At 47.7% G+C, this 24727-nt stretch overlaps 1 protein-coding gene across 2 annotated transcripts in view; it reads right to left on the bottom strand.

The window, feature by feature from the left end:
- AGPAT4 (1-acylglycerol-3-phosphate O-acyltransferase 4) overlaps positions 1 to 24727 on the bottom strand; it is a 139797-nt gene that overhangs the window by 22612 nt on the left and 92458 nt on the right. For both annotated transcript variants that reach the window (XM_003898375.4, XM_017958448.3), the window contains exon 3: positions 11345 to 11514. In XM_003898375.4, the coding sequence (XP_003898424.1) occupies positions 11345 to 11514 (170 nt within the window). The remainder of the gene's footprint in view (positions 1 to 11344; positions 11515 to 24727) is intronic.

The following is a 24727-nucleotide window of genomic DNA, read 5'->3' on the forward strand; positions in this document are numbered from 1 at the left end:
TTCACACCAGACGCCTCGGGCCAGTCCCAGAACGCATGTTGTCGAGGCCATGGACCCTGATGCCCTCCCCACCCTTCAGCTAGACGTCCAGGTTGTGCTCACCCTGCCAGTGTGGGGGCAGGAGGCAAGGGGACGCTGGTTCTCAGCGCGGACGGCGGAGTCAAGAAGGCAGCAGCAAGCAGTCATGGATATTCAGGGTCCTGACAATGCTCCCACCACCATCCAGAGGGTTTCTAGGTGATCACCACCATACACTCGCTAAGCCTGCCGTGCAGCTGTGTGACACTAATTTATGTACCTCTTTTCTACAGATCTCATTGAGTTTTGTGATATTACAAAGTATAGTAATTCTTGATCGCCGAAAATGTCAAATGCTAGAAAATGTAGCATTCCTGGGCGTGAGGTTAACATCCTTCTTGAACAGTTGCTGGTCAAAGATTCATTTGAGTCCGATTTTTCCGAGACAGCTCGACCTACTCTGCCGAGCTCTGCAGTTGAGGCAAACGGGCGTCTCCGCTCATAGAGCAGGCTACGGAGCCCAGTGGGATCTCCGGGCACAGCTGGTCCGAGCTGGAAGTAAAACCCAGACCAGGAGATGTGCTCGGTGCCCTCCACACCCGCTGCCAGCATGTCCTTGAGGCTGAGACGGGGCAGAAGCACCTGCCAGAGACCCTCTTGAGGCTGACGCAGGTGCGCGAGCGAGGCCCCAACAGGTCCCCTCTGAGGATTCTCAGGGCAGTCCTGGGTCCCCAGGGCTTGGTGTGGCCCTCCCCAGCCAGGCGTCCACTACATCAGACCCCTACACTGAGGAAGACCAGGACTTCAGTGGGGTGGATGGGGCAGCGAGACACAAAAACTGCTTTTTATCTGATGGATGTTTATCTTTTCAACTTAATTTTGGAACTGGCCAAGATGCTCCTTGATCAATGGGTCGATGACTGAGCCAGGGATGTGAGCCATCAGGGCAGCCCAAAACCTAGGATGCGCACAGCGCGGAGAGCCCCGGCTTCAACACAGCCCTCTCTCCTCTACTCCCCATTACACTCATGCCTCTCCACAGCTCCGGCACGGGGTCAGTAAGCCGTGTCCCCCAACCTACTGGCAGAACAAAAGAAGGTCTAAACAGCCAACTGCTCCCTACTTTAAAAACACAAGACACTTCTTCCCTCGCTTGGAGTAGAAAAGGCAGATACCTTGCAAGTTTAGCATCTCCATTTTCTGATGGAGTTGGTTTTTCACACAAGTCCAACATGCAGATTCTGTCCAAGAGAACTTAGCCATGAAATCGGACTCCGGGACCATTCCCGTGGGTGGGTGGCTGAACTCGCCGGTGCGGGTGTGAGGGCTTACTGTGTGCTGTGCCCATGATATTTTTTAAAATTATATTTACCTGAACTCATTCCAAACATGCGACAATCTGAAGGAGCTGTGAACGACGACTGGTTCTGCAGCCAGGAGGGGGCCGCAGACTAAAGCAGCAGCTGTTGGCCCTGGGAAGGTGAGTGGTCCCTTGCAGCCAATCATGGCTTCTGCCGGGGAAAGGCACTCTCAGGGGTATTTCCTGCCCACAATGCTATAGTGGGTCCTAGTGGTTGGCCTCTGATGACCTGCTGCTAAATGGAAACGATAACTTTGACGGTGATGCGGGTATCTAGACCCACAGATGGTCACCGGGGACGGGAGTCTCTATTTCCATCCCTGTTAGATCACCAAAAGCTGTTTAGATGCCCCACAGTAGATGCGTCCCGTGGGTTATGGTGTGTACCGTATCTCGTACAACACTACAGAGGAGCCAGCAAGCAGCTGCCCTCGGGACAAGCTGGGTCCTCTGCTGCTTCTGTAAGTGACGTCCTGTGGCCACACAGCCTCTTGCTCATGTGCCTCTTGTCTGCAGCTGCCTTCACGCTACACACAGGAGTGTTTTGTGACAGACACGCTCTGATCCACAGAGCCTAAACTATTCATTCTCTGGCCCATTCCAGATAACATTTGCAAACCCCTGATTCAGAGCCACTAAAACTTGCTTTCTATGAGTGTGTAATGGCTAGGCAATCGTTTATGGTAAAATACTAAATTTTTAAAAGATCTGGAACAAAGGTGAGTCTATAGCATGATTATAACTTTATGAAAAAAAGTAAAGCAGAGAAAAATAACAGTAGTTGTTGCTGGACAGTCATTTATAAGTGATTTTTATTTTGTTAGATTTTCCAGTTTTTTATTATAAACGTATTTCACAGTATTCCTGTGACAATGTCATTTTTAAGAAGGGGTTGACATCAGCGTGCTTTCACCACCTGCTTTGGGAACATAACTGAGGTTCTGTCTGGGTCAGAAACAGTTTTGGCTTTTTTGTTGTTTTCTTTGTTTGTTTGTTTTCTTTTTAGACGGAGTTTTGCTCTTGTCACCCAGGCTGGAGTGCAATGGTGCAATCTTGGCTCACTGCAACCTCAGCCTCCCGGGTTCAAGTGATTCTCCTGTCTCAGCTTCCTGAGTAGCTGGTATTACAGGTGCCTGCCACCACACCTGGCTAATTTCAGTATTTTTTGTAGAGACGGGGTTTTACCATGTTGGCCAGGCTAGTCTCTAACTCCTGACCTCAGGTGATCCGCCTGCCTCGGCCTCCTAAAGTGCCGGGATTACAGGTGTTTTTGATGATCAAAAGGAACAGAAGAGAAATACCTTTCTTTATACTGACTTAATCCATCTTTCAGCCTTAAAATTTTGAATGTTATCAATACGCCTAGTTTTGATGTTAATTATGTTTGGTAAGAAACATGTTAAAATATTAAGGTAGAAGCTTTTATGTCTTCAGACTGAAGAAATGTCACTCAATACCCTTTCCCTGGCAGGGCTGCATAAAAGAAAAGCTCTGCAATGAGACAGTCCTGTTTCTAACCAGGCTCTACCACGACCCGGCTGTGTGACTGTGCTCAAGACACCCAACCTTCCTGAGCTCCTGTTTCCCCTCTGTGTGACGAGGAAGACAACACATATCCCCTGGTGTCCCTGTAAAGACTGAATGATGTATGGAAACATCTACAAAAGCACAGAGTTCAGACTCTGAACTCTGACACGGGCGTTGAATAACTCGTAGCTATTATATTCATCACAGAGCAAGCAGTGTCTGAACACCTCCTTATTCAACCCATCTTCTAAGCCATGCTGTAGCGTCACAGTAACAACAATAGATTACATTTATTTAAGCGCAACTGAAGAGTCCCCGTGCACAGAGAGTTGCCCAAGTTAACTCACTTATGACAAACAGACTAGAAACTACTATTAAGACATACAGACAGTTCCCCAGGCAAAAGGTACAATAGGCTAAAACTGTCATGGCTTTCCCAGGCCACTCAGAGGCTTCCATGTGTGATGCCAACAGCTTTCAGAGAGAGTGTACAAGAAAATATACCAATTTCACCAATGCTGGATTTATTTCGGAGGCCCACCTGAAAGGATTTACTGATGAGTTAGATTTATCAATAGATCTGTCTAGATACAAGCATATTTGGACAATCTAAAATTTTCAGATGGAGTAACCCACTATGGAGAGAAAAAGTGAAAAGGAGAATTGTCTTAGGGTAGCTGCTTGGGGCTAATCTACTTGGCCCATCCTGAGGACCCTCACAGCCAGCCCAGGACCTGGTCTGCAACTCTGGCAAGTGGGCCAGCCCTTGCAGAGACCCTGGGCATTGGGAAGAGCTGATGCAGAGAGGGCCTGAGACCCGGTACTCCGACCCTGACTTTCAGAAGCTCCACAGCCTCTGGGGTGAAAAGGGATCGGAATGAGGCCATTCTAGTTAGGGTTTTCTCCAAAATGGCTATTCACCAAGGCTTCAGATGAAGATTCCAAACCCCGGTGCTGCATGCAGTATGGCTGGGAGCAGCAGGGTGTCCTGGTCCTGCATGGCCTCCACCCCCACTAACACCAGCAAGGAACCCCTCAGGGGCTGAGGCTCTGTGGCCAGCTTTGTTTGCAAACGTCCAGTCATTGCTGAAGGTTTCCCAGTAGGGTTACCAGTTAGTCAAATGAGCCAAGGTCATTTATTTCTACTACATATAAAAACTGAGGTCTCTTAAGTGGAACTTCGAAAACAGGTGAGATGTTCCTTAACAATAAAGCAGGCTCAACAGCCTGCCTTTGAGTCCTTTGACTGTTTTCTTGACTACCAGCTGGAGACACTGTAGCAAATGTTTCAGTTCCCTGGAGCCCCAGACAAGCCATCCAGCCCTATCGCTCCAGGGTCCTCCTGAGTCCCACATAGCACAGCCTCCATTCTAATGTATGGTGCGTAAGCTCATCGAATAGGAATCTTCAACCCGAGGCTGCTCTGTCTGTGCAAAGGTATTGATTAAGAAGCTCCCTATGCCAGGCACTCTGCAGGTGCTGAGAACACAATGCTGGTTAGGATTACCTTGGCCTTGAGGTGCCCACAGTCTAGAGGGAAGGGAGAAGCAGAAAGTTTCAGTTTCTGTGTTCCATTTCTGCCACTAAACTCTGCCAGTAAGTTGTTGTACAGACCCCTTCTGACAAGAAAGGTATGCGCAAGAGAGGATGGTATGGGCCTGGAATCTCCGAAACCTGCCCCAAGTTACAACAAAATGCAGAAAAGACTGGAGCTCAAAATAATGAACCAGTTTCTGTGCACGCATGCATGTATGTGTGTATGTTCATCAAAAGGTGAGAGACTCCATTTTTTTTTTTTAAGACAAAGTTTCACTCTTGTTGCCCAGGCTGGAGTACAATGGCGCGATCTCAGCTCACTACAATCTCTGCCTCCTTCAAGCGATTCTCCTGCCTCAGCCTCCCAAGTGGCTGGGATTACAGGCGGCCGCCACCATGCCTGACTTGGTTAATTTTTTGTATTTTCAGTAGAGCCACGGGGTTTCACCATGTTGGCTAGTCTGCCCTCGAACTCCTGACCTTCAGGTGATCCACCCACCTCGGCCTCCCAAAGTGCTGGGATTACAGGTGTGAGCCACCATACCCAGCCTTTTTTTTTTTTCTGAGATGGAGTCTTGCTCTGTTGCCCAGGCTGGAGTGCAGTGGTGCAATCTCAGCTCACTGCAACCTCCACCTCCCGGCTTCAAGCAATTCTCCTGCCTCAGCCTCTGGAGTAGCTGGGATTACAGGCGCCCACCACCATACCCAGCTATTTTGTTTGTTTGTTTTGTATTTTTAGTAGAGACAAGGTTTCATCATGTTGGCCAGGCTGGTCTCGAACTCCTGACCTCAGGTGATCCACCAACCTTGGCCTCCCAAAGTGCTAGGATTATAGACTCCATTCTTGCCAACTGCGGTAGCACAAGTGTGCCTGGCCTTGCTCACACTGCATTCCTTTCTCTTGCTTTCTGCCTTCTCTGATGCTGAGAGGAAAATGGTGTAGACCTTACACTGCCAGAAAATTCTCAAGAGAGTCTCAAAACAAAATGAACGCTGTTCCACAATTAGTCACAGCCGCAGGGGAAATGCATACAGCAAACACGAAATGAAAGCACTCTCTAAGAATTCACCTCAGGCTGGAATTAGAGACTTATCCTCTGTCCACGTGGGGCAGAGTACATGGGGCTCTTGCACTCCTGATTGGCCTCCTCCAGCCAACCTCACCCCGTTTACCAGGCCCCAAACTATTCTGGGTTTGACAGGTATGCAGATGTGCAGAGAGAAGAGCACCATTCGGAGGACGAACATGGAGGCTTGAACCAGCAGGATACCGATCACTCCTGGCTCTGCTTTGAGGGGCCGTGGTCACAGCTGTTAGGACACAAAGATGGGAGAGGAGCTCCTTGCACAAAGCCCTTGTCCACCCTGCCTGGACACAGGTCCTCATGGCCCCCTCCCAGTTTCTCTTCTGAACGGGCAGCCCAGCCCTTGTGGGTTGGCGTTAGCCCTGCAGATGGGAAGACAGAGCAGAAGCAGTACAGGGGCAGGTGGGAAAACAGGATGTCCCCAGGACAGAATGTAATAGGAGCGACTGGCCTTGCCCAGCACTCTGTAGCCAATAGGTGCTTGCTGAACAGTTGCAGGAAGCACAGGCGGACGGGGCATCAGAGGACACTACACGCACAGCAGGTGGGAGTGAGAAAGGGGGCGGTTCATAGGATGATACTGAGTCGGTGTACAGCAGATAGCACAGGCTGTGACCGTTTACTGAGGCTGCGCACAGAGGAGGAAGAAGCCCCGTGCTTTAAGCAACCCTGGCTTTATGATTGGTGGGATCAGACTCTGGCTTGTTAAAGACACTGCCAGAGGATCCTGGTCAACAAAGAAGACGACCCCGGTGTGTCCATTGTGGGACTGGACTTTTACAGGCGAGCATGCGCTACCACCTCCAGGATGGTAGTCGGTATGAACCCACAGTGCGGCCATAGTCCCGTGAGCTGCCCACTACTTGCCCTGGCCAGTGGTTCACCTGGCTACCTCGGTCATCACCATTACCGGGTTCCTCATCCATGTGTTCCAGATCCCAGCACACCTGCCAAACGAGTGAATGGTAAGAGGCAGAGGGTGGCATCCCTGCCCACTCCTGCTGCCTGCACAGCTGAGGATGAACTCGCATGATGGCAGGAAGCAGAGGGCATCTGCCATGCACTCAGGTGATGCCAGCAGTGAGGAGGGTGAAGACCACCCTACAGTGCTGACAAAACCATGGCGGTGGGCGTATCTGCCCAAAACACTCCTCCATAGGTGGAAACTTCTAACTTCTCTTCAGCCAAAGAGCATTTGAGAAGCGCACGTGTGAAGCAGCTGGGGTAAAGGCGGGTGAAACAATGCTCTGCTGCATGAACATGGTCTCCTGGAGAAACCACACACAATCAACACTCGCTGGACACGGATTTTGAAGGTATATCAACTGCTATCGTTGTCATCATCGAAAATCCTTCTGTTTAAAAAGGCAGTACAGGGCTTCATGGGCACCCTCACACGCAGGCCCTCTGCCTAGGAGGGATAATGCCACTCTCCCCCTCTCACCTTTCTCTGTGCAAAGAAATGCAATGCTGCTATTTTTCATTTGTTTTATTTATTGATTTATGTTTATAGAGACGGGGATCTCACGATGCTGCCCAGACTGGTCTCGAACTTCTAGCTTCAAGCCATCCTCCCATCTTGGCCTTCCAAACCACTGGAATTACAGGCGTGGGCCACTGTGCCAGGCCAGAAATGCAACATTTCGATCTGTGTTCAGGCCCAGCTGTATTACATGTTTACTAAGAGGGCAAGGGAAGGTCTCAGACCAAATGTCATGTCACCGTGGGGTGGGCAGCCGCCGAGGGGCCCTGTGATCCTGGCCTCCTGGCATCCACACCCCTGTGCCCCCCACCCCACATCCCTGAGGCATGGGCTGTGCTTACTGATCCACTTCCAACAAACAGTCTGCATAGAAGGGACGGGAGGTCTCTCCCGGGCCCCGGTTACAGAAGCTTCGTGGCTCCTGCCCGGGTGCCCACTCACTCTCTCTTGCATGGCTCACCCTCAGGGGTGCAGTTGCCATATTCCGGGAAGCCCTGTGTTTTAAAACAAGCCTGTGTGGCGAGGGATGGAGGCCGGGCAAATCCGTGAGCAAGCTTGGAGGCAGATCACACACAGGCCCCTCCTGAGAGGCGCTGCCAGGTCCCCCGCTCAGCTGCACCTGGATTCCCGACCACACAGGCAGGGGATCTTTACGACACCCTTGTTGTTTTAAGCCGCTATGTTTTGGGTCTCATCACGCTGCCATGGATAACTAACCCACATGGCTTCTTTAAGCATCTGAAGACAAATATCCCAGTTGGCCCGGCAGATAAATATTGCTAATATAATAATAGCTACTGCTCATGGCGTGCTTGCCAGGGCCTGGTGCTGCCCGGAGACTGAACGATCATGCTCTTATGTAACTAGCCGGGGCCTGCTAAGGGAAAACAATAAGCAAACGGGGACGTGAAGCCTCAGAAACCTGACCTGCGCTTGCACACCACGGTTTGTCGGGCACCTTAGTGACCTGTGTCCCAGCTGACCGCGTGTCACTCTCACCTCCAGAGGGGAAAGGTTCAGCGTGTGACTCCAAGATCAACCAAAGCCTTCGGAGCCCTGGCACACGCCAGGAAGCGCCGGCTCCCAGAAGAACCAGAGCCTCTGGGGACAGGCACTGCAGTGAGCAGTGGCCACATGGGATCTTGAGTACATTTAAAAGGTTGAAAGCCTCTTTGTTAAAAAGACAATTCCGTTACTTTCCCCCAAAAGACCAATTTTACATTTAAAAATGCCACTTTCACGAATTTCTGCAAATTTCATTGACTTCAATTTAAACTCATTTCCTCTTGGGCTGTGATAGGCGAGGATGAAATATGCCTGGTCAGGAACCTTCTTCTGTTCCTTTCTTCTTTAAAAAGCAAATTCCACAGACTCCAGAAGGATCTCAACATCATGTGTTATTTAAGAAAAAACAGAGAGATGAATGAGGTTTTTCTTTTTTTTTTTTCTGAAGGTCATTGAAGATAAAAGATGCTGCTGAACAATGAATATAAGGCAATGCTGTTCCTTACCCCTTCCAGGGTGGCAGAGATGAGAATCAGCCATCTCAGCCACCATCACGTGTCCACCTGGGCCACAGCTCTCCAGTAGCTGGCAAAGCTGTTCCCTGTGATGTGGGGAGCGGGTTCCCTGAGAGGGTACAGGCTGGCAGCTCCCATCCGCTCTGGCCAGCGCCTGCCATGTGCCTGCCCCACTCTGTCCTCTCCCGGTGCCTGCTCTGTGTAGCACCTTGCTTTGTGAGAATGTGCACAGCAACGGCACTGGCTGTTTCTGTGGTGTCTGGAGAAGAGAGGCCTCAGGGCTTAAGGAAGCGTTTTAGCAAGAATCCAGAAACCCCAAGGCCCCCACTGAGCAAGGCTCCCAAACTCCCAGCGAGAACAGAAGAGGCATTGCCCTGGCCCCAGGCTCCCAGACCTGCCTATTTCACCTGTAAGTGGAGTCCCCAAAGCCTCTAATCCTAAGCATAGTTTCCACCATCAGTGGCAGGGCGCAGACCCCCTGACACACAGCATTCGTTGTTTGGGTGTTGATAGTAATGAGTGAAGTCCTATAAATACAGTATCCTATAAAAACAGTATCACTGACGAAACCAAGGGTGGAGAGGTGTGGTCCCTAGGCTGCAGGTGGGATGGGCGCGCTGTTGACTTGCTTTCCGGCATCAGCGCTCCCACCCTTATGCTCAGAGTTGTAAAGTGATCACGGATTCAGAAGCCTTTGGGAGTAAAACCCTAAATGGTGCTGAGATTAAATTCTCACTCCACGAAAGTCTCCTCCTGTCTCTGGGCTATGTCCCCTCTCTGGGCCTGGGTCCCTCCCTGCATGTGTTGCGGGGCTCACCTTCTCCCTCATCTGTGCCTGTCCCCGTGCCTGCTAGTGCTGGGCATCTGGGTGCTGCTCCAGCATCTCTGCGCATGGCCCTGCTCTGCCAGCTCCTGCAACGCCATCCCCAACCCCAGGAAGGTGCGGGTGACTCGCACCTCTCAGAATGAGGCCTTCGCACATCACAAGCCAGGAAGGTGTTAGAAACCTGGTCCTGACTGCAGCTGGCCTCAGTCATTTTAGGATGGTCAGGGCCCTGTTTCTGGAGCAGGTCTTGGGCCCCAGGGCCCCTGCTTTTGTGCCCCCAACATCTTCCAGGGGAAAGAGCAGAAGCTTTGAAAGCAGACTTAGGAGCTATTGTCCTCAGGCAAATCACTCAGCCAAACTGGGGCTCTGGGGATTTATTTACAAAATGTGGATAATAATATCCTAAGAATTAGAAATTACAGAAATAAAGTGAACAGCACACGGAGTGAGCTCGTGGGCGTAACACCACCAAGGGGCAAGCAGGGATTGGAAGGCACCCCCAAGTTCAATAGGCTTTCTGTTCTACCTCAGAGACTCCTGGTCCACGAATTATGAATGTTTCCCCATTCTAAGCATGAACACTACCAGAAGGTTTTCAAAGCCTGGAAAATCACCAGCTGCCTCTAAACTACAGTTTGAATTCCAGGAGACGCTGGCACCTCAGAAAGCCTAGCTGTAAAGGTGGTAAGACAAGTGACCTGACAGCCAAGACACACCGGCACCCCATACCCTTCCTCCTGGGCAGGAGATGAACCCTGCCATTCACCCCTGGGATCCATGACGGGGTTAGGACCATGACATTCTAAGGGGTGATCTCTCGTCAGAGAGAATAAATCCACAAAGCTGTAACTCAGATCTCTGCCCAAGTTCTCCACATCAGAGAATGGTAGTTACTAGAATGTTTGCTCTTGTTCCTAGAAATATATTTGCGCACGCACGCGCGTGCGCACACACACACACACACACGTACGTGTACACACAAGCAGATATCAAGTTAGCCCTGGGAGAATAAATAGGAAAACAAAAGGAGAAACAGTGGGCAGGAGGCTCTCTTCATCTGCCTCCAGGAACCAGACCCACTGAACCTTCTAGTCCCCTATGTCCTCCATGGCCTCATGGCCCCTATCTCGAATCTTCTATATTCTAAACACCACGATTTTGTCTTCAGGGGATACCAAAAAACAAGGTGATTTCAACAGCCCCTTTATCTATCTACAGGGCATTGTTCCCAGGTGCAAAACCTAATCTCCAAGTTCTGGATCAAACTCTTAGGACTTCTCCTGGCCCCGGACCAATGGACACTGTGATTCCTACTGGAATAGCTGAGTGCCGCAGATGGCTTTGATACAGCTACGTGACACAGGTTCAACCGCTACATGCTGCAGTGTGTTACAGATGACAAAAGCCAACTGAAGAGATCCTGTTCCAAAGGCATGCAAGCTACGTGCAAGAAGTCAAACTAGTCGGGGAAAAAACCAGAATTTCAGAATAATTCTGAATTTTGCAGTTCACTCTCTCACTTAGGGACTCAAAATTCTTAAGCCTTCAAGGATCAAAATGCAGAGGTGATGTCTGCCTCTTAGCCAAGGAGGCAGCAGAGCGTGGAATGAAGAAATATGGATGGGAGTGAAATCCAAATCTAATTACAGTTGTGTGGCTCTGAGCCGAATATTAAGCTCTATATGACTTAGCTTTTAAAAAATGGAGTGTGGCACATCATCTATTCATGTTGCTGTAAGGATTAAATAAATGAATCGCATGTAAAATGGCTGGCAGGTAGCAATTGTCAAGTACCTCCTATGATTGCCCATAAGAAGCTGTTAAGCCTGACTCCAAGCCAGAATAAAAAGCAGTTTATTAGGACCATTTCATCAAGTAGAAACTCTGCTGATTCTTCTGCAAGTTCTGAACCACCAGGAGCAAAAGGACAAGTGGTGGGGCTGAACCAGAGAAATGTGTGAAGCAGGGACGAATGTACTTCCGACTTACCCCTAAGAGCCCAAAGCGTTCGGACAGGCTCCAGCCACAGAGAAAGTCAATTTCAAACTTGTGGTTGAGAACCACGATGGCATTTTCCTTCCCATACTTGGGGTAGGCGCGCGGGTCCGTGAAGATGGTGCATTCCGTGCCCGACCACCACTCCAGCAGCATCACCAGCTCTGGAACAAACCACAACAGACAGACGTTTACTACACACAGCCTTGTCCTGGGAGCCCTACTGAGAGCAGGGCTCTGCCCTCCCAGCTAGGGGAGAAAGCAACTTCTAGGGGCAAAGTTCTGCATCATTGCAGCACAGACCTTGGTCCTTGAAAGGGTTCAGAGTGGAAGGAAAAACGAGAAAGACTTCACAACATTCTCCAGGGAAGAAGAGGAGGATGCCTGGAGAAGGTAAATGACTTACATTCCTTGATTAAGTACCTTGGGGGAAAATACATCAGAAAGCCAGAATCCGTCAAGAATTCATGCCCTTGTGTTTACAGAACTCTGAAAGGCAGTGTGAGATGAGGCACAGAATTCTTAATATGCTGGAAAATCACTAATTGGGATACTTATAAACTCCATCAAAGAATATTAAATACCCAACTTTCCTCTCCCATTTCTGACACTTGAGGGCAGGGAAAGAATGGAGAACGGTAGATCCAGCCGCAGGAGCCCAGCACCTGCAGGGCAGAGGGAGTGAGAGTCAGCCCACCACAGGTCTGAAGAGAACTGTCAAAATAGTCTTTGTAGGGGCTTGTGAAAAGAAACAGATTCTGTTTTCAGGCAATGACGACCACTTGCAGCTTCTTCTTCAGTGATGCCTCCCATCCCGGGGACCTATTCTCAATCTGGCAGGCTCAGGAAAAGCCATCTATGGTAGAAATTTTCCAGAAAAACAGCTGAATGTGAGTGACGGACTTCAAAATGGGCTCTTACAGTTGATGGTGTTCAGTAGGGGGTGGGCGCCTGCGTGCTCTGCGAGGGTTGTGCCTCCTCCCTGTTTTTTAATTTTTTTTTTGAGACGGGGTCTTGCCCTAGGCTGGAGTGTAGTAGTGTGATCACGGCTCACTGCAGCCACAGCCTCCCAGGCTCAAGTGATCCTCCTACCTCAGCCTCCTGAGTAGCTGGGACTACAGGTGTGCTCCACCAGGCCCAGCTAATTTGTTTTTTTTTTTGTACTTTTTGTAGAGATGCAGTTTTGCCATGCTGCCTACTGGGTAGACTCCTGGGTTCAAGCAATCCTCCCACCTCAGCCTCCCAAAGTGCTGGGATTACAGGCGTGAGCCACCGTGCTGGGCCATGTGCCCCCCTCTTTAAATCACCAGTTAGTGAAACATACATGCAGCAGAGGACCCATTCCCTCCCCACCCCATCCCCACCCTACAGGCAGGTGCATTTGGCCTTGACTCCAACGGTAAGCCTAGTATCGTAGCTCAAGTGGCTGTCATCGGAAACTTTTCTCCTCCAGGTTGGAGGCTGGAGGCTTGATGTGGAACACCAGAGCCCTCTAGAAGGCATCACAGTCCAGTTTTTATGCAGTGAGCACTGTGGGACTTTGGACAAATTAACCTCATAACACCACAGTGTCTTAACCTTTGGAATGGGGTTGCCCCAAAGCGTTTTGTGAGCATAAAGTGCATAACACATAGTGTGCGCTCAGTGTAGAGCACATTGTAAGTTCCCAGCAAACTGAAGCTATCAGTCTCCTTAAAAATGAGTAAAACGACTCCCCTTCCTTCTCCAGAAGTGAACAATAAAAAGTGTCTACCTATTTCTAGGAACTGAGAAAATACCAAGCTCTCATTCGGTGGTTCCACCAGGCCACGGCATTGGTGGCACCAGAAGCACAAGTCAAGGAACAGTGACGCGTCCCGGGAGCTGGTTGTGGCGGCAGGAGTGGGGAGGGGGGGCTAGGGTAACAATATGCGGCCTGGCAGGGCAGCCTGACAAAGGGGTGGAGGGACAATTTGTTACCATGGGGTACAAAGATGGCTGTAGCGCTGGGCTGAGTTTTTCTAAGTGCAAGGATGGGAAGGATCAATCTATTCCATTACTGGCCAAGGAACACAGACAAGTGCCAAAGCACAACTCCACAGGGAGTCAGGGAGACAAAGCTGATGCTTCCAAGAGACTCCCATTTCCTACGTGTCACAGGCCAAATGCCTCTCTGTGGGACTCCTTCCTGCCCAAGGCCACTCTCACCGCCCCCTACCCCACTCACATGTTCCCCAGCACCCTCCACAGCCCCACCACAGCTGTAACTACAGCATGAGGCTATCTCCCCTACTACAGAGCACAGGTACCACGAGACAGCAACTGCACTGTTTGGTCCGCCCTGACCTTAGCCTCGACTCCAAGACTCAGCAAGTGCCTGGCACATGGATGCTTTCAACAAATGCCGCGTGATTACCTAATGCGCGCAAGCACTCTGTGAGGTTCAGGAGATGACCAAACATTCAGATCAGATCCTGGCCCCCCTCCAGCTTACTGTCCAGGGAAAAGACAGCTACGCAACCACAAAACAACGTGACAGGGAAAGGAGAAAGGCCTGCTAACAGGATGGCTGCTGAATATTGTCCTCATGGATTTGGGAGGCAGACACATCCAGGCTCCGATCCTGGTGGAGCCACTTACTACCCGTGAGACCTCAGACATGCTTCTCAGCGTCCCCCTTCTCTGTAAAATAGAGACAGGTAAACGCCGTTAGAGAAGCTGTGGATATTAAATAAAAGCATGAACTCAAGGCACCTAGCACGACACTGGGCATAGTAGGCAATCCATAAATGGATAGCTTTGTAATTACTATTATATGCATGATAATTTCATCACACACAAAGGCTCTGTGACCGCTGAAGGGGAGAGGAAGGCTGGGGAAGAGACAGAGGCAGATGGAGAGAAACCCAGAGTAAGAGCATCGCAGAGACTTTTGGGTTCCCAGAGTAAAGAGTTATGATTTATGATTTCATTCTAAAGGCAATATAAAAACCACTGGAGCACACACACCAACACCCAATTTAAATAGACGACACACCAACACCCAATTTAAATAGACACACACCAACACCCAATTTAAATAGACACACACCAACACCCAATTTAAATAGACACACACCAACACCCAATTTGCATTTGAAAAAACAAATCACTCTGACTGAAACAGGAACAGACGGGAACAGGGAGGCCAGCTAGGGGGGCGACTACATCGGCACAGTGAGAGGGGACAGTGCTGGGACCAGGTGGGGGAAGACCAAATCTCCCACTCATCTCAGTAGGCTGTTCACTAGACAACTAAACTCTGAACCTCATTGGATAGAAGAGTTTTATTTCCCTTCTTTCTCTTTTCCTTTCTTTTTTTTGAGCTGGTGTGTCACTCTGTCACCCAGGCTGGAGTGCAGTGGCCCAATCATACACAGCTCACCGCAGCCTCAACCTCCTGGGCTCAAGCAATCCTTCCACCTTGGCCTCCCAAAGTGCTGGGATTACAGGCATGAGCCACCACGCCTGGCCCATGTATTTTTTTTTTTTTTAATCAAATGATTTCACTTTTTTTTTTTAATTCACAGAAACACATTTATACAGTCACATTGTAAAATGATTCAAACAACCCAGAAGGATGTACAAGAAAATATAAAATTCCTCTAAATAGCTTTGGGATGTGTTGATTAAGCTGGCCTGGACTACATTTCCCAGACTTCCCTTTCTTGGATATTTCTGGTTAGGGGCCACCACAAGAGACACTCTTGGGAGGTTTGGAAGGTGGAAAGGAAATAGCACCGTTCTGTAGGTCATGCATGTTTTTACTGATCTGCTGATTCATGTCTTCAGTGCAAAGCAGCAGCTAGGCCTGCTACTTCTCCTCCTTTCCCTGGATCCCCCACCAGCTTCTCTGAATCCCAGGCCAGGTGCTTGTGTTTTGCTCTGTGATGAAGATCCCAGCTTCTGCAGGACATCCACACCATCAATGCCAGATGCAAAAGAACTCATGCAAGTTTTAGCCCATTCTCATGGGGCTCCAGCTCGTGCTTGGTGTTCCAACATCTTGATCTCTCCCACTTTCTATCCGTTGCCCCTTCCTGACTGCCTGCCCTGTGGACTGCAAGCTCCAGTATCACATGCAGATAAAACTGAATAAGGCCAATGAGATGATGTCCACATTATCTCCCAGTGGTTTTGCTTCTCTTATTGAACCCTGACTGAGAGATACTTCCTCTTTACCTCCCCGCCCTCCCTCCCTTCTCCAAGGTTAACCATTACGAACAGTTTGGGAAATAGTCTTCTAGTTTTTTTTTCCCTAGGCATTTATACACATGTGCGTGCACGTGCGCGCGCACACACACACACATACTCAAAAAAGCTTTGCCTTTAGTTGAATGGCTTACCAGCTGATGTTTTAGTTGGATGTTCTTATGTAAATATACTGCACACAACTTACAAATATCTCCATGAATTTGGGTTTCATTTCCTCTCCTGTGTGGTTGCTTTCAATGCCAGCAGCCAGAGCCTTGTCTCTACAGCCACACAACCAGCTCCACCTGGCAGCCGCTTCTTGTGCTGAAGAGCCCTACAGGAACTGCTTCCATTTGAGGTGGGAGGTCTGTCACTCAAATTAGACGCCTCTTTTTACCATCATGCATCAAATGCCGGGGCTTTAACTGCTCAGGGCTCAGGGCATGCAGCATTTCAAGCACGTTCAGCCTGTCCTTCCACTTTCACCATCAGTTCAGTGGCTGCGGATCTTGGAATTATCTGCCTCGTTCTCTTTGCACAAGATTCTGTCCCTGTACGCTCACTCCATGGAAAGGGCAGTGTCACTTTCTTTTTGTTGTTGTTTTTTTTTTTTTTTTTTTTTGAGACGGAGTCTCGCTCTGTTGCCCAGGCTGGAGTGTGGTGGCCAGATCTTGGCTCACTGCAAGCTCTGCCTCCGGGGTTTACGCCATTCTCCTGCCTCAGCCTCCCGAGTAGCTGGGACTACAGGCGCCCACCACCTCGCCCAGCTAGTTTTTTGTATTTTTTAGTAGAGACGGGGTTTCACCGTGTTAGCCCGGATGGTCTTGATCTCCTGACCTCATGATCTGCTCATCTCGGCCTCCCAAAGCGCTGGGATTATAGGCTTGAGCCACCGCGCCCAGCCAGTGTCACTTTCTTTCAAAGGACATATTATTTAGAACCTCTAATTTAACTTGGAAAGTTACCAATGGGCACCTGGGCAATCCATCCTGACCAGGAGCTATGAGCAGGTGCTGCACAGCAGAGAGGACTGTAAGAAAGCAGGACTTTCTGTTGTTTAGTTAAGGGAAAATGACTTGTTGAGAGCTTCAGGTTGCAATCCTGTAACTAGCGTTACAAAGCCAGAAGCCCTACCAGGGCAAATCTAAGAGAAGCAAAGATATTTGCTCTTTGTCTTAGTCCATTTTATGCTGCTGTAACAGAATAGTTGAGACTGGGTAATTTATAAAGAACAGAGATTTATTTCTTATAGTTCTGGAGGCTGGGAAGTCCAAGGTCAAGAGGGCTGCATCTGGCATGGTCCTTCTTGCTGTGTCATCCCATAGGGGAAGGCAGAAGGCAGAAGGGCAAGCAAGCATGTACTCAAGTGAGAGAAATAAGGGAAAGGAACTGAACTCACCCTCTTAGCAGGAACTCACTCTCTGAATAACTGACCCACTCCTGCAATAACGGCATTAACAAGCGCAAAGTCCTCATGACCTAATCACCTCTTAAACGCCCCTCATCTCAACACTGTTTCATTGGGAATTAAGTTTCTGGCTGGGCATGGTGGCTCACTCCTGTAATCCCAGCACTTTGGAAGGCCAAGGTGGGCGGATCACGAGGTCAGAAGATCGAGACTATCTTGGTTAACACAGTGAAATCCCATCTCTATTAAAAAAAAAAAAAAATTAGCCGGGCGTGGTGGCGGGCGCCTTTAGTCCCAGCTACACAGGAGGCTGAGGCAGGAGAATGGTGTGAACCCGGGAGGCAGAGCTTGCAGTGAGCCAAGATCGCGCCATTGCACTCCAGCCTGGGCGACACAGCAAGACTCTGTCTCAAAAACAAAAAACAAAAAACAAACAAACAAAAAAAAACAAAAGATTCCAACACATGAACTCTGGGGAACACATTCAGAACACAGCAACCCGAAACATTTACCTTCTTGTCTAGGCATCCAAACTAACACACATTAAAGAACCAGAAAAAGCAACCAAGGCTTTAACTTAATAAGAATTGGAGCCATTTGGTAGTTAATTGAAACATAGTATATCTGGGAATGAAAACAATGCATCAAATCACAATAAAAGCAGGAGAAGAGGAAAGAGGGAAGGGCTTATGACCTCCTACAGAAAAGCCCAGAAGCTGTAAATGACGTGCACTAAGAGGAACCCTCTGTGGGAGAAGTGCGAGGAGGAAGGACATGGTCAGCAGAGATCCCAGGATCTGGAGATTCTGGGTCTTGCCCTTTAGAGTGAGTGAAATGCATGGCCCAACCACGGACACGTCCACTCAGGGCGGTGATCTCCACAACTGCCAAGCACAGGGGGCACCCCATCCAGGTCTAGGATACACACAGACTGTGGGACTCACTGCAGTGTGTAGAGGGCACCCCAAGGTGCACACACTGCAGGGAATCCCAGGGAGCCAGGGCCAACAAGGAAGCCTGTCCCTAGCCAGGACGGCCACCTGGGAAAGGCCAGCTGGACAGAAAGGCCACAGGACAGAAAGGGAAGCCTGCCACCTGCAGACATGCAGCCAGGGCTTCTTCAATATCTATGGCAATTTTTGAAACTTTTGTCATATTTTTATTATTTTTATTGTTTTTTATTATTATTATACTTTAAGTTCTAGGGTACATGTGCACAACATGCAGGTCTGTTACATACGTATAGATGTGCCATATTGGTGTGCTGCACCCATCAACTCATCATTTACATTAGGTATATCTCCTAACGCTATCCCTCCCCGCTCCCCACTCCCCCCCACCCTATGACAGGCCCCGATGTGTGATGTTCCCCACCCTGTGTCCAAGTGATCTCATTGTTCAATTCCCACCTATGAGTGAGAACATGAGGCGTTTGGTTTTCTGTCCTTGCGATAGTTTGCTCAGAATGATGGTTTACAGCTTCATCCACACACCTACAAAGGAGATGAACTCATCCTTTTTCATGGCTGCGTAGTATTCCATGGTATATATGTACCACATTTTCTTAATCCAGTCTGTCACTAATGGACATTTGGGTTGGTTCCAAGTCTTTGCTATTGTGAATAGTGCTGCAATAAATATATGTGTGCATGTGTCTTTATAGCGGCATGATTTTTAATCCTTTGGGTATATACCCAGTAATGGGATGGCAGGGTCAAATGGTATTTCTAGTTCTAGATCCTTGAGGAATTGCCACACTGTCTTCCACAATGGTTGAACTAGTTTACAGTCCCACCAACAGTGTAAAAGTGTTCCTGTTTCTCCACATCCTCTCCAGCACCTGTTGTTTCCTGATTTTTTCATGATCGCCATTCTAACTGGTGTGAGATGGTATCTCATTGTGGTTTTGATTTGCATTTCTCTGATGGCCAGTGATGATGAGCACTTTTTCATGTGTCTGTTGGCTGCATAAATGTCTTCTTTTGAGAAGTGTGTATTCATATCCTTTGCCCACTTTTTGATGTGGTTGTTTGATTTTTTCTTGTATATTTGTTTAAGTTCTTTGTAGATTCTGGATATTAGCCCTTTGTCAGATGGGTAGATTGTAAAATTTTTCTCCTATTCTGCAGGTTGCCTGTTTACTCTGATGGTAGTTTCTTTTGCTGTGCAGAAGTTCTTTAGTTTAATTAGATCCCATTTGTCAATTGTGGCTTTTATTGCCATTGCTTTTGGTGTTTTAGTCATGAAGTCCTTGCCCATGCCTATGTCCTGAATGGTATTGCCTAGGTTTTCTTCTAGGGTTTTTATGGTTTTAGCTCTAACATTTAAGTCTTTAATACATCTTGAATTAATTTTTGTATAAGGTGTAAGGAAGGGATCCAGTTTCACCTTTCTACATATGGCTAGCCAGCTTTCCCAGCACCATTTATTAAATAGGGAATCCTTTCCCCATTTCTGTTTTTGTCAGCTTTGTCAAAGATCAGATGGTTGTAGATGTGTGGTATTATTTCTGAGGGCTCTGTTCTGTTCCATTGGTCTATATCTCTGTTTTGGTACCAGTATCATGCTGTTTTGGTTACTGTAGCCTTGTAGTTCAGTTTGAAGTCAGGTAGCATGATGCCTCCAGCTTTGTTCTTTTGGCTTAGGATTGTCTTGGCAATGTGGGCTCTTTTTTGGTTCCATATGAACTTTAAAGTAGTTTTTTCCAATTCTGTGAAGAAAGTCATTGGTAGCTTGATGGGGATGGCATTGAATCTATAAATTACCTTGGGCAGTATGGCCATTTTCATGGTATTGATTCTTCCTATCCATGAGCATGGAATGTTCTTCCATTTGTTTGTGTCCTCTTTTATTTCGTTGAGCAGTGGTTTGTAGTTCTCTTTGAAGAGGTCCTTCACATCCCTTGTAAGTTGGATTCCTAGGTATTTCATTCTCTTTGAAGCAATTGTTCACTCATGATTTAGGAGTTCCTTCAGGATTTGGCTCTCTGTTTGTCTGTTATTGGTGTATAGGAATGCTTGTGATTTTTGCACATTGATTTTGTATCCTGAGACTTTGCTGAAGTTGTTTATTAGCTTAAGGAGGTTTCGGGCTGAGATGATGGGGTTTTCTAAATATACAATCATGTCATCTGCAAACAGGGACAATTTGACTTCTTCTTTTCCTAACTGAATACACTTTATTTCTTTCTCTTGCCTGACTGCCCTGGCCAGAACTTCCAACACTATGTTGAATAGGAGTGGTGAGAGAGGGCATCCCTGTCTTGTGCCAGTTTTCAAAGGGAATGCTTCCAGTTTTTGCCCATTCAGTATATTGGCTGTGGGTTTGTCATAAATAAATAACTCTTATTAGTTTGATATACATCCCATCAATACCTAGTTTATTGAGAGTTTTTAGCATGAATGCTGTTGACTTTTGTCGAAGGCCTTTTCTGCATCTATTGAGATGATCATGTGGTTTTTGTCTTTGGTTCTGTTTATATGCTGGATTACATTTATTGATTTGAACATGTTGAACCAGTCTTGCATCCCAGGGATGAAGCCAACTTGATCGTGGTGGATAAGCTTTTTGATTGCTGCTGGATTTGGTTTGCCAGTATTTTATTTAGGATTTTTGCATTGATATTCAAGGATATTGGTCTAAAATTCTCTTTTTTTGTTTTGTCTCTGCCAGGCTTTGGTATCACGGTGATGCTGGCCACATAAAATGAGTTAGGGAGGATTCTCTCTTTTTCTATTTATTGTAATAGTTTCAGAAGGAATGGTACCAGCTCCTCTTTGTACCTCTGGTAGAATTCAGCTGTGAATCTGTCTGGTCCTGGACTTTTTTTGGTTGGTAGACCATTAATTATTGCCTCAATTTCAGAGCCTGTTATTGGTCTATTCAGGGATTCATCTTCTTCCTGGTTTAGTCTTGGGAGGGCGTATGTGTCCAGGAATTTATTCATTTCTTCTAGATTTTCTAGTTTATTTGCGTAGAGGTATTTATAGTATTCTCTGGTGGTAGTTGTATTTCTGTGGGATCAGTGGTGAGATCCCTTTTATCATTTTTTATTGCATCTGTTTGATTCTTCTCTCCTTCCTTCTTTATTAGTCTTGCTAGCAGTCTATCAATTTTGTTGATCTTTTCAAAAAAACCAGCTCTTGGATTCACTGATTTTTTGAAGGGTTTTTTGTGTCTCTATCCCCTTCAGTTCTGCTCTGATCTTAGTTATTTCTTGCCTTCTGCTAGCCTTTGAATGTGTTTGCTCTTGCTTCTCTAGTTCTTTTAATTGTGATGTTTGGGTGTCAGTTTTAGATCTTTCCTGCTTTCTCTTGTGGGCATTTAGCGCTATAAATTTCCCTTTACACACTGCTTCAAATGTGTCCAGAGATTCTGGTATGTTGTGTCTTTGTTCTCATTGGTTTCAAAGAACATCTTTATTTCTGTCTTCATTTTGTTATGTACCCGGTAGTCATTCAGGACTGGGTACATGAAAACTGAAAAACCTTCTTTTTACTCTTTTTTTCTCTGAACTTTTCTTCTCACTTCATTTCATTCATTTGATCTTCAATCACTGATACCCTTTCTTCCACTTGATCGAATCGGCTACTGAAGCTTGTGCATGCGTCATATAGTTCTCGTGCCATGGTTTTCAGCTCCATCAGGTCATTTAAGGTCTTTTCTATGCTGTTTATTCCAGTCAGCCATTCGTCTAATCTTTTTTCAAGGTTTTTAGCTTCCTTGCGATGGGTTTGAACATCCTCCTTTAGCTCGAGAAGTTTGTTATTGCCAATCATCTGAAGACTTCTTCTCTCAACTCGTCAAAGTTATTCTCCATCCAGCTTTGTTCCATTGCTGGTGAAGAGCTGTGTTCCTTTGGAGGAGAAGAGGTGCTCTGATTTTTAGAATTTTCAGCTTTTCTGCTCTGGTTTCTCCCCATCTTTGTGGTTTTACCTACTTTTGGGCTTTGATGATGGTGATGTACAGATGGGGTTTGGTGTGGATGTCCTTTCTGTTTGTTAGTTTTCCTTCTAACAGTCAGGACCCTCGGCTGCAGGTCTGTTGGAGTCTGCTGGAGGTCCCCTCCAGTCCCTGTTTGCCTGGGTATCACCAGTGGAGGCTGCAGAACAGCAAATATTGCAGAACAGCAAATGTTGCTGCCTGATCCTTCCTCTGAAAGCTTCATCTCAGAGGGGCACTCGCCTGTATGAGGTATTAGATGGTCCCTATTGGGAGGTGGCTTCCAGTTAGGCTACTCAGGGGTCAGGGACCCACTTGAGGAGGCAGTGTGTCCATTCTCAGATCTCAAACTCCGTGCTGGGAGAACCACTACTCTCTTCAAAGCTGTCAGACAGGGACGTTTAAGTCTGCAGAAGTTTCTGCTGCCTTTTGTTCAGCTATGCCCTGCCCTAGAGGTGGAGTCTACAGAGGCAGGCAGGCCTCCTTGAGCTGTGGTGGGCTCCACCCAGTTCGAGCTTCTAGGCTGCTTTGTTTACCTACTCAAGCCTCAGCAATGGTGGACACCCCTACCCCAGCCTCACTGCCACCTTGCAGTTTGATCTCAGACTGCTGTGCTCCCAGTGAGCAAGGCTCAGTGGGCGTGGGACCCTCTGAGCCAGGCACAGGATACAATCTCCTGGTGTGCCGTTTGCTAAGACCATTGGAAAAGTGCAGTATTAGGGTGGGAGTGTCCTAATTTTCCAAGTACTGTCTATTACGGCGTCCCTTGGCTAGGAAAGGGAATTCCCTGACCCCTTGCACTTCCCAGGTGAGGTGATGCCCCGCCCTGCTTCGGCTCACACTTGCGTGGGCTGTACCCACTGTCTGACAAGCCCCAGTGAGATGAACCTGGTACCTCAGTTGGAAATGCAGAAATCACTCATCTTCTGCATCACTCATGCTGGCATCTGTAGACTGGAGCTGTTCCTATTCAGCCATCTTGCTATGGTTGATCACTTTTGTCATATTTTTAAAATTTCAGTTTGCCAAATTTTGCAGATGTTATTTTGACTGTGCTGCTCCCTGAGGGCTCAGTGAATGCTGTCTCTCTACAAAGCAGTCACACTCGGATTCTGCTCTTCCAGCCACATCTGGCTCTGACCAGTTGCTGCTGCCTGTTCTACAAACCCCACCTGGAAACCTCACAGAGCTGGTGCCCAGTTCCTCAGGGTGATGACCAGAGAGGGTGCAAAGCACAGTAGGTGACCTCTGCGAAGTCCCAAATCATTGCCTGCTATTTAACCACTGCCTGCTATTTAACCATTGCCTGCTACTTCAAGGGCCAACTGAAGAACAAAACTCAGCGGGCCATAAAAAGGTATATTCAGAGGCACAGATTTGGTTTTATTATATTTGCTATTGTGCTGTTCAGCTTAAGAGGTTACTAATAGGAAAAAGAAGTGGATAGACAAAAAGAAAGTGACATTAAGGAAGAGAAGCCCCTGCTGTCCTATCTGTAAAGATGGCAGAGGAAAATGATGGCATAATGTTTACTGAGTTCGTTTCCAACATGCGTGGGTTGTAGCCCACGCCCCCAGAATTAGGACGTGGGTGGCTGGGAGCCAAATCCAGACACAAGAGTCCAGCACCACTCTCTAAGGTTGCTGAAGACACTAAAAGCCATGATTATACAAAAGACGATTGCGGTGCAGGGGGCTAGAGAAGGGAAAAAGGAAGATCACAGTATACGATCACACCTTGACCTCAGGCAGAGCTGTGGTCAGTTCCTTACATAGGACATAAAGATTAAAATGCCCACCTCAAAGGTTTGGTGTGAAGAGCAGATGCTAAAATATTTAAAGCACTGAATACGTGCCCTGCATCAGCCAGTACATTTTTCTTTTCCTGATTTCTACTACATTTGACCTTTGAACAACATGGGTTCATACTTCATTGGTCCACTTATACACAGATTTCCTTCTGCCTCTGCCACCCCTGAGACAGCAAGACCAACCCCTCTTCCGGGCCTCCTCAGTCTACTCAACATGAAGACAAGGATGAAGACCTCTGTGACGATCCACTTCCACTTAGGAATAGTCCATACATTTTCTCTTTTTGATGATTTGTTTAATCATGTTTTCTTTTCTCTAGCTTACTTTAGAAGAATACCGGATATAACACATATACAAAATACGTGTTAATCAACTGTGTGTTATGGGTAATAACCATCAGCTGTAGGCTATTAGTCAACTGTAGGCTATTAGTAGTTAAGTTTTAGGGAGCCAAAAGTTACGTGTGGCTATTTGACTCCAAAACAAAATAATTTAAAATCAGAGAAAGACAGGAAAGAAATTAAGAAGCATGCCCTGAATCCACTTCTAGGCAGCCCTGAATCTGCTGTTCCCAAAGCCCTCCTTGTTCTCAGCCTCTACTCCTCTCTAAGCAGTGGCCAGACCTGGCTGCATTCTGGTCAGGATTCCAGGGGTCCCTATCTCCCTGGAGACCCCAAAAATATTTCAAGCCTCCAGGCAAGCTCCTCCCTGACGCAGGTAGAGAGGGGTCTTAGGCTTCCCTTCCCCACCATTCCCCAAGGCTCCTGCTCCCTCCTCGCTCCACCAGGTGGGCCCAGCTCCTCTCTGCAGCCCATTCCAGAAGTGCCATGGAGAATTCTACTAAAACAGGGAGGCAAAGACCCTGTAGGAAAGACCTTACAATCCAAACGCCACTGATGGAAGCCCTGAGGAGCACAGAGTTCATTGTTCAGGCACACGCCAACAGTCAGAACCTCCCACAGCTGTAGATATGGGCGCCGTGTTACACAAGAAAATGGCCTCATG

The sequence above is a fragment of the Papio anubis genome, chromosome 6, assembly GCF_008728515.1.
Source record: "Papio anubis isolate 15944 chromosome 6, Panubis1.0, whole genome shotgun sequence".
Lineage (NCBI taxonomy): Eukaryota > Metazoa > Chordata > Mammalia > Primates > Cercopithecidae > Papio > Papio anubis.